The sequence below is a fragment of the Micropterus dolomieu genome, linkage group LG19 (genome assembly GCF_021292245.1).
Source record: "Micropterus dolomieu isolate WLL.071019.BEF.003 ecotype Adirondacks linkage group LG19, ASM2129224v1, whole genome shotgun sequence".
NCBI lineage: Eukaryota > Metazoa > Chordata > Actinopteri > Centrarchiformes > Centrarchidae > Micropterus > Micropterus dolomieu.
The window spans coordinates 16,754,070-16,764,211 of record NC_060168.1 but is presented as its reverse complement, the minus strand read 5'-3'; the positions used below and the strand labels follow the sequence as shown (position 1 = coordinate 16,764,211).

The 10,142-nt window shown below is 41.4% G+C and overlaps 1 protein-coding gene across 4 annotated transcripts in view; it reads left to right on the top strand.

The window, feature by feature from the left end:
• LOC123957468 (protein diaphanous homolog 1-like) overlaps window positions 1-10,142 on the top strand; it is a 131,477-nt gene that overhangs the window by 102,865 nt on the left and 18,470 nt on the right. For 2 of the 4 annotated variants that reach the window (XR_006821798.1, XR_006821799.1), the window contains exon 28: window positions 4,090-4,309. Coding sequence is in view for 2 of the 4 variants with exons in the window: in XM_046030288.1 (XP_045886244.1) it covers window positions 4,090-4,277 (188 nt within the window). In the remaining 2 variants the exon portion in view is untranslated. Of the gene's footprint in view, window positions 1-4,089; window positions 4,953-10,142 lie in introns of those variants that run through there. The other 2 variants (XM_046030288.1, XM_046030286.1) reach the window with 2 other exon arrangements.

The window sequence follows — 10,142 nt, the reverse complement described above, 5'->3', positions numbered from 1 at the left end:
CCCCCCCCCCCCCCCCCCCCTTTACACACATACAAACAAAACGCAACCACCAGATGCTTGCATGCCAATACCAAGACACACATTGGTGTTTGCGTACTAATACATACACCTAAAAAAGGAATGCTAGGTTCCAGAGGACAGACAGCCTTATATCCTTTCAAGCACTATCACACTCTGGCTCTCTACTTTAGATAGTTATGGTCTGTTTTGTATGAATACAGTCTTGTCAGCTTGGCAACATTAGGCTAATTTGTGTGTGTACGTGTTTAAAGCAATTTAAGGGCACTCGTGTGTAGAGGAATGACGTTTCTAAACACTCAATATAGGACCCATCTGCTGGGTCATGACCCTTTCCAGAGCAACCCATCACAGTAGCAACAAGTTGACAAAGAACCAGTCACAACAGAAAGACTGAGATAAAGGGGATAGCAACAATAGAGGCACACGCTGGCTCTGCAGAGGCTCTGCTCATACAAAAGAAGAAGACAACCCCTACAAAGATCCGTGCTTTCACAGATGTTCTCACAGGAGAGATAATTCAGACCAATAGGAGAGCATTGATCAATCAAGCCATTGCTGATGCAGTGGTGATGTCACATGCATACTTAACACCCACTGAAACAATACAGACCAGAAAGCCACAGATGTGCACCAGTTGAGCTTGCGCATCAATACTAACCCACAGACACAAGCCAGTAGTGGTGCTAGATGACGTTACTCTTTCCCACAGTCCTCTAGTGTAGAGCAGGAGTGTGATACGCAGTGTGGCCTGAGGAGGGTGATATAAGTCCCTGCTAAGTTGGAGACACTGATGTAGGTTCAGCCTGCATCTGCAAATATTCCATCGTGCTAGTCGTGGCACTGTTACCATGCTGTCATGTGGCTGTGGCTTTGCTGCAGCTGCTCTACTGACAATAAACCAAGAGCATAAAGATGGCTTCTTCCTTGTCAACCATTAGCATTACACCATGCAGATCTCCCCTTCATTAAGGTGCACGGTAGGCAAGAGGTGGGTATTCAGAGCTAGTTCTCGTTACCTTCTGGTCTCAGCCTGCCCTCTGCTAGCTTGTCTGCAAATGATCTCCTCTCATAAGGGCAGCAGTCACATACAGTACAACAAAGCGTTCTTTCCCTCATTAGGCAGTCATTATTGCATCTCCTGGAGTGTAATGTGTTACAGATGATCTTTTCACCACACTCTTTGTGCCTCTGATCGCCCCTCAGTGTGCATTCAGTCTCACTCCCACCAGTAAACAGACCTAAACAGTCTTTGTTGTGAGTCCTGACGTCTCATTTCCTACTGCTGCACACACCAGGCTTCATGCCAAGTGCATGGATCGTTTAGTCAACATCACAGGAAATTCTCAGCATGTGGGTCATATCCAAAAACTTGCTATGTTTGAAGTGCCACGTGTTAAAGGGCTACTCCAGCGATTTTTGTTCTACTTTTGCAGTACCACAAGTGTTTTGTGTTTATTGTCCCCAATAAATGCACTATTTACTCCTAGTAGGGGCAGCACTAGCTCAGTCCGTGGGAATTTGACTTGGGAACCAGAAGGTCACTGGTTCGAGTGTGCATCACCGTATCAGTCATGTGGATGGGTAGCTGGAGAGGTACCTCCTGGGCAGTGCTGAAAGTGCCGTTGAGCAAGTCCCTGAACCCCCAACTGTTCAGAGCGCCTGACTACATGGCAGCTCTCTCACTCTGAAATCTCTCCATGTGTTAATGCACGTGTATAGATCCTGTTTGTCCGTGTGTGTGTATTTTGGACCTCTGTGAATGATGGTGGTGGTGATAACAATAACAACAGAGTGAAACAATTGAATTTCCACTAGCAGGATTAATAAAGTATGTTGTCTTCTTTTCTTCAACTTTTTCTACTTCTTCTACTTGTACTTATTGTTCTTATTATTCCATTTTAATTATAGTAACTTTAAACTAAAGTTTTAGAAAAACTAGTTTCCATTTTTAAGGAAAGTGTATATATAACTACTGACCTGTTTTCAAAGATTTCGATATATAGAATATGGCCAGCCTCTTCTTTTAAGCCCCTTTCATATTTGATGTGTTATCTATGTAATGTGATAAATGTTGAAACTAACTTGATATGCTTATTTAATACTGCCTATCAGGTGATGACATTTGCTCCTGAGGCTGTTTGTTCATGTATTTTAATTATGTTTAAATATAGAGAAAATCATCTGAGAATTTTCCTCTCATTACTTTAATCCACAGGTTTCTGTCTAACTTCATCTTTTTCCCATGCTGCTTCCAATGCAACAACCCTCTGATCCTGACTCTTATCCCTCTCTCCATTCCTTCTCTCTGTCTTCTCTCTGAAGAGGGAGTGGAGGAGGATGAGAGAGGAGAGGAGCTGGGTTGACAGCCTTTGAAGAGCTTTCCTCTGCGGGTTTGATTTTTTTAGGACAGGCTCGACACAGTACACGTACACACAGAATAACTCCCACACTGACGCACACTCTTTCTCTCGGTTTATGGGCCATTTGCATAATTTCTAATTAGTTAGTTTATGAGTAAGGGAGAGGCTTGGAAAGGGACGGAAATAGATATGGTAGGACGAATGTGAGAGTAGACTGAAAAAGAGATGAAGTGTTCCACGTGTTTCTAAGAGATGAAGAGTGATCTGTGTCTCTCTCCAAGAAAGTATGTGAGGTGATAATTTGACACCCCAGCTGTCTGTGCTGATCAGTCCAGCTGAGCCTCACACATAAAGAAGACAAGTCAACTGTGAACATGACTCTAAATCCTTCCCCTCCTCTTTCTCCACAGACTCAATTGTGTCTTTGTCACAGCTAGTTCTGGAGACCTGTTTGGTAACTTTTTTTTTGTGTGTGTTTTTTTTTGTTGTTGTTTTTTTTTTCTGAGAACCATGTGTCAAAACTTTAGTTTGTGTTACCATGGTTCATTTGCATGTGTATTTCTGTGGTTGTGCATCATGACGACCTGTTTTTTTTCTAATCAGTATCACAGGAACACATTAAATTGATGTGTGTGCTTGTAACAAATGTTGTGTACTGATGCTAACTTTTTACTTGCCTCTTTTGCCTGAGGAGGGAAGCGTTCTAAACATAAAAGGCATACAATAACAGCAAACACAATCTCCCACTGACCTATATAATTCAAAATGGCCGCTGCTGCACAGCTGTCCTCCCACACAGGAGAATGAAGAGTGGAAAGGATAGAGGGAGGGAATGAGAGATAAAGGCAAGGCTGGTGTGTGTGTGTGTGTGTGTGTGTGGGAGGAGGGGAAATAGAGTAAGCAGGTAGAAGAATAAAAACCTCAGGGCACAATCTGTCACATTCGCTCTGTTTCTCTTTCCGTCCCTGTGCATCTCTACTCTTTCTTCCCTGCATCCACTATTTATCTGTGGTCCTTTTTACTACTAGTCATTCCTTACATTCCTCCTCTCACTCAGTCTCTCCATCCATGTCCATCTCATTTTCATTCATCCCTGCCTCTTTAATCTTCCCACCGCATGAATCATCCTGATCCCCATGGTGTCTCATCCCTCCGTCCTCTGTTACCCTTTCCTTCCCTCCTTGCTTTTACTCCTTCATCTCAGTCCCACTTCCTCTTCCTTTAAATGTCCCTTATTCCTCGTCCCTCTTTCCCTCATCCTTTCCACCTTGTCAGGATCAAGTTGAGTCTAATCTGACATTAGCAGTGAGTTGCTCCAGATGTCACACTAATCCATACCGTTAAGCCGTTTGTGTGTCATGGTAATGCACGTGTGTGTGTGTGTACATTGGAAAGAATGGGAGCATCCATTTTGTGTTTTATCACTCAAAACACAAGCCTGGTGATGCTCTTGGAGGCAAATACTTGTTGCTGTCAGCGTGGTAACTAATTGAACTGGTTGTCTCTATTCATTTGCAGTGAACAATGTTAAATATCCTGGCTGCTGGTGTGGTGTTGTATGGCTAACTGACATGTTCTACATCCAATTTGTCACTTCGTGGCATGCACTGAAATATCTGCATGGACTTGTGATGATATAAACATGACACCTAGTTTCTTATTTCTTTATTTGTTCACCTCATTCACTCGGTTTCTTTGTCTTTCCCAGCCAACCACAGACGAGCTGGTCATGCAGTGACCAGCATCCTGGCCAAAGAGCTGATGCAGGAAGACACGCCTTCATTCAGCAAAGTGCCCACTAAGAAGAAAAAGACAGAGGAGAAGGACGAGCCTGATCTAGGAGGAGCAGAGTCACTAGAGGAGTTACTGGAGGCTGCCACCCCTCGGTCCCATTAGGCAACCGGGGCAAGAGGTTTTTTTACTCAGAGGTCAGTGATATCCAAACACAGATGTATTTCGTAGCCATTCCAGGGGCCAATATCAATCCGAGATTACTTTACTGAAAAAAAAAGGCAGAGACTCTCTGACCTTTGTCTTAAAAGGACCATCATCATTAGGGTAGCATTGACTGTGTCTTCAAGGAGGACAGGGAGAGGCAGAGGATGAGGTCTGGGCTCTCATTTCAGCCATGACCCCTCGATGTCCCTCATCAACCTTTGGATCTTTGCCAATGTCATTATTAAGATTTAACTGCTTTCTTTGGCATGTGCACATATCTGTTCATGTATTTGGTTTTCTACATCACTTGAGTCACCTGTTATTCATTAAAGGGCATCTTGAGCAACTTTAAAGTCTTACTCAGGAGGGATCCACGCTTCTTTTTTTTGTTGTTTGTGGTTATTTCCAAATCTTAAATTTAGACTGGGAATGTCTGGAATTTAGCATATCCTGCAGGTGCTTCAGAGTTTTCTCTGGATGTTCCAGGCCAAGACCACTTTGCGCGTTTTCACATTGTCTTTTTTTTAATCTATGAAACATATTGCTTTGTAATTGTCTGATATACTGTATGTTACTGTTTGTAAATGTTAATCATTTTGCTGTATTATTGAAAAACGTGCCAACCAATTGAAATCCAGTCTTTTCATTTCACTCCCAGATTTTGTCCAGTCACAGTTTGCACTGGCCTGGTGTGTGCAACATCACCTGGTTGTTTCACTGTATTTAGATTTACTGAGAAGGGATTTAGTTCACTGGTGTGCATTCACAAGCTAAGCCATGTTACCACATGTGCCCACCACAGTTATATGAAGAAAGTCTGCTTACATACGTGAACATTCCCATAAACCCCAGAGGGAAGTAGAGTTACATGGGAGGAGAAAGTTCCTCCACAGTTAGTTAAACCAAAAAACTTAAAGGGGTGTTTCCATATAAAAAAAAAACCTAGCCTGAGCAGTTTACATGCCTGTGTGCATATATATATATATAAAATATCTAAGTGTGTGACGCTACCTATATTTAGTTTTGTGCGCACACATCAACTTCATACATGTTTGTGCTTGTAGGTTTGAGTTTGTGCGTGTATGTTGCCATCTGTAATTACTGCATGGTACCGACCATGCTGTCATAAATGCTAGGTTTCATAAACAGCTTTGTGGTCTTGCTGCCGACGATATAGCACTGGAAAAATGCCCAAAAACTGCAGAGACAAGTAAGTGTGTGTTCAGTTATCTGTGTGTGTGTGTGTGTGTCTGTGTTCACCCATTTTCCCTCCCACTGAACTGCAGCAATTCCTGAATGTCTGGCCTTGCTATTATTTGTATTCAGTAGCCATCAGCATACATGTTGCCATGATGTTGTGCTGTAATATCTGACAGGAATCCTGCCCGGTGATGTCAGCTGCTCCATGCAATATTTATTCCTATGCAAACACAATACTGTAGCCATCCCCAGCATGTAGTTACTATTCTTTATTAATCCACTGATTCAAGATTAGTGCTTCATATAGCTGGTGATTGAGAAAATTTTCATTTTAATCCAGTAACAGAATAATTAGGTGCAAAGACTGCTGCGTCTGCTGTCAAGCACAACATATATCATAGACCAACTGCTGTTGAATGTTACACGATATTCTGCCCATCTCTTCAGGTGGACCGTGCCAGGTGATTCTGTGAGATACTAAAAATGGTTTTCAACTTTAAGGAGAAAGATTATAAAAGGATATCAAAACATCACTGGAATATTTTTTGTTTTCTAATTCGAGTCATTCCTTTTGTTAAGTAATTTTTTAAAGAGATTATTTTCTATGTGAATTTTTATGGTTGATTATTTTAATGTATTTGAATGGAGACATTTTGTTTTTTTGGTGATTGCTCTATGTATACAGAATAATGCACATAGTCAATCTGTTTGCTACACAGAACTATTAAAAATGTCTTAATTAATTTAATGATGTGACTGGCTCATTCTTTAGTCATGTCAGATTATATGTAACATGTTAAAAGTGTGAATGTGGTCAAATTTTAGTGTGTGTGTGATTTCTAGCTCCGTTGTATTCCTGTGTGTTTGCCAAAGTGAATTCCTTTGGTAGCACATTTCTCCCTACATCTTTCTTGCTCTTGTCCCTCCCTCTCATGTAGACACGTTGTGCAGTAAAACACCAGATAGTTTCTGCCTCTGTAAAACTCACATTTTATTGCCAAATGACAGCAGAAGAATGAATAAACAGTGGATTTAGTTATTTTTACAGACAAATTCCAGGCTTTTCCATGGCTCCAGAGTTTCCAGATACATTTCCAACACTGATTACCAGTGTTCAGCACGATCCCTCATGTTAGACAGTTGACGCCCTAGGTTGTTTTCTCATCATTTGTGTCCCCGCTCCATTTCTCTTCCAACCCTTCCGTCACCGTCACTAATACGGTATGACAACGTCCTCCTTCGCTCCAGTATCTCTTCCGCTTCCACTTCCGTGACTAGCATCTAAACTGACCGTGAAACTCCCAAAACACAGAAACTGTTCACCTTTTTTACTTCATATTGATGTTTGTGTCAGTAAGCCTAAGGAATAAAATGGTTAAGTGAGGCCAGAGTGTTGAGATTTCCTGCAACTTTTAGAGTGATGCTAGCCCACTTCAGATGTTGTGACAGAGCACCCAGTTCATTCTGAGGAAACACACCTTCGTCTTCCATCTCACCATCTTGGACCTCTATGTGCTCTCTGAGAGTAGATTAAACCGTCTGAATTCATGACTTGGTCAGCCTAGCCAGCACTGGCCTGCTCTGTGAATGCCCTGCTGTGTCATACCAGATACTCAAAATAGCTGGAGAAGTTTCCCAGGCCTCAGCTTTGTTCTGTCAGGTGAGTTGATCTTTTCTTTCCTTCCACATCTCGTGAATCATTGACAATTTCTGACAAGATATATACTCACTGACTGCAGCTTGTATAGACTGAAATGTTCTGTTTTTTATTTAAAACAGACAGACAAAAACATCAACTATGTCCTTTGTTCTCTGGCCGGACTGTTAAGTTAAATCCCCCAGAAAAGTGAAGTCAAATTTGCACTCCTTTGCTCTGTGTACAGGCCAGTCTGTGGTAGTGAAAATCAGAATCATTTTATTGCCAGGTATGTGTACACATACGAGGAATTTTACTCTGGATTGTACATTGCTCACGATGTGCTTACTTATACTAAAATAAAATCAGACACAGACTTCAGTGTCGTCAACAACCAATATACACACTGTGAACAAAAACAATATAGACATATTGACAAATGGTGCAGTGAGCAGAGTGAAAAGGATGCAGTATTATGTACATGTCGGAGGTGGATGTGATATACAGGTACATATACATGCATACATATACACAGTGCAATGAAGCATAGTGCAAAGGATGCTGGATTAAATAAATATTTTGTGCAGGAGTAATGACTTAAGGTATGTGGATTTGGTATACAGTATCTACAATATAACCGTATGAACAGCACTGAAATAGAGAACGGTGAATAAATAATAAATGTTGGCCAGTAAACAGGTGGCTGATTAGAGGCAGAGTTACTGGGTTATTGCACAAGAATTGCTCCTGACACCATCAGTCAAAAATCAGCTGTTCATCAGAGTGATGGTTTGTGGGAAGAAACTGTTCCTGAGTCTGTTGGTTTTGGCGTATAGTGCTCTGTAGCACCTACCAGAGGGGAGAAGCTGGAACAGATTGTGTCCGGGGTGAGATGGATCTGCAGTGATGTTTCCTGCCCGTTTCCTGACTCTGGAAATGTTTAAGTCCTGAATGGAGGGCAGGTTGGCGCTGTTGATCTTTTCTGCAGTCCAGACTCTCCGTTGTAGTCTGTCCCTGTCCTTTTTGGTGGCAGATCCAAACCAGACAATGATGGACGTACAGAGGACAGACTGGATGATAGCTATGTAAAAGTGGATCAGCAGTTCCTTAGGCAGGTTGAGCTTCCTGAGCTGGCGCAGGAAGTACATCCTCTGCTGGGCCTTCTTGATGATGGTTGGGCTCCCACTTTAGGTCCTGGGAAATAGTGGATCCAAGAAACCTGAAGGATTCCACAGCAGACACAGGGCTGTTGAGTATGGTGATGGGGGGCAGAGTGGGTGGGCTCTTCCTGAAGTCCACAATCATCTCCACAGTTTTGAGCGTGTTAAGCTCCAGGTTGTCGCACGGATGAGGCCAATAACCGTTATGTCGTCAGCAAACTTCAGGAGTTTGACAGGTGGGTCTCCTGAGGTGCAGTTGTTGGTGTAGAGGGAGAAGAGCACTGGGGAGAGCACACACCCCAGGGAAAGCTGAATGAAGCGCTCACACTCTGGATAATCTAATAAACATGAGGGTTTCATTCCAAACCTCTAAGCACGCCAACCTGAAGTTCACAGTTCAGTGTGTAATAATGTAGTAATATTAAATGTGACTAGTTTCTAATTTCAAGAACAATCCACAGTTGTGTTCTCAGGCCAGCAATGATTTTAGCATATTTGAACATTGTTTTAGTGCATAGATTTAGCTTCCTCCTCATTTTAAATGGAGCATTTATTTGTATTATCATGTCTGACGTTATGGAGAGTTTGAGGAAATAATGACTTCTGTTTTTGGAAGTCATTTTGTGTCAAACTATCAATTTCCCACCAGCCTTTCTGTGTGCTGTGAATAAAGGCCTCTGCTCTTTACTGAACCTGAGCATCCTTTCAGCTCATTAACTGCCTTGTTAATTTAAGCATAAAGCCCTGACTTCCTTTCATTATTTACAATTGTTGTTTGGACACACACACACGTAGGCCATTAATGAATGAAACACAAAGAAACTGGTGAATCAAGATGTCTGTGCATCATTTCTTTGTATCCATGTGTTTGTCTTACTCTTCCTGTCTCTTTGTAGACCAAATAGATCCTCATAAGCAGCCATTCTCCAGCATCTGATCCTAATCAGAGTAAAACCATAACAGGGCCAGTAGCTTTTTGCTTCTCACTCATGTGTGTTATGTTATCCTATAGACTGTATAGTGTTATCCACATAAGGGTTGGAGGTTTGTGTGTCTCTGGGTGGTAGAACTGTACAGGGGATGTCCTTGTTGTAGAATGGAAGAAGATTCATTCTTTTGATAAGTGCAGCTCAACAAATATTAGTAATAATAGCAAATAATCATAAAACCTTTTAAATGACATTTTCCTGAAAACATTTCAATCTGTGCATACACATTAGGCTATTTCATGTGTTAAATAGCTGCTTTGACAAAGTTGAAATATACCTTTAAAGTAAAGTAAGTGGGTTTATCCCTAAATCATTAGGACACACTGAGGACTTTTAGAGCATAAAACATGCTTTGCCTTCACTTCAAATCACATGTATTTCATAATATTTGCCTACAAGGTTTTAATTATGTTTTAAGGTAAACGGATATATTATTTTAACCTTATGTGTACTACTTTTATCAAAATGACTACAAAACACCCATGAATGTTACTGCCTTAGATATTTCAAGAAGACGTAAAAAATGTGTGATGACACCAGCCAGTAAACCCGCATTGTCAGCAGTTTAAATGACACAATAATTTAATTTCTGGTCATTCATATAGGCAATAGCAAATTTTGCCCTTTTTTAATTACACTTAATTTGCAGCAAAACTCTGTCTAGTACATCACAGGAAATGTAGGAATGTTCACCATACATCCACATGCAGGTTCATGTTTTGTTTTCTTCCCTTTTAACTTGTTGACACAGTTGTTGTATAAAGTTTTCTCTTTGTTACTCCTTCTCTCTTCACTCAGCGTCACCCTCCGTTTAAAGAGGATCCTTACATGAGATAAC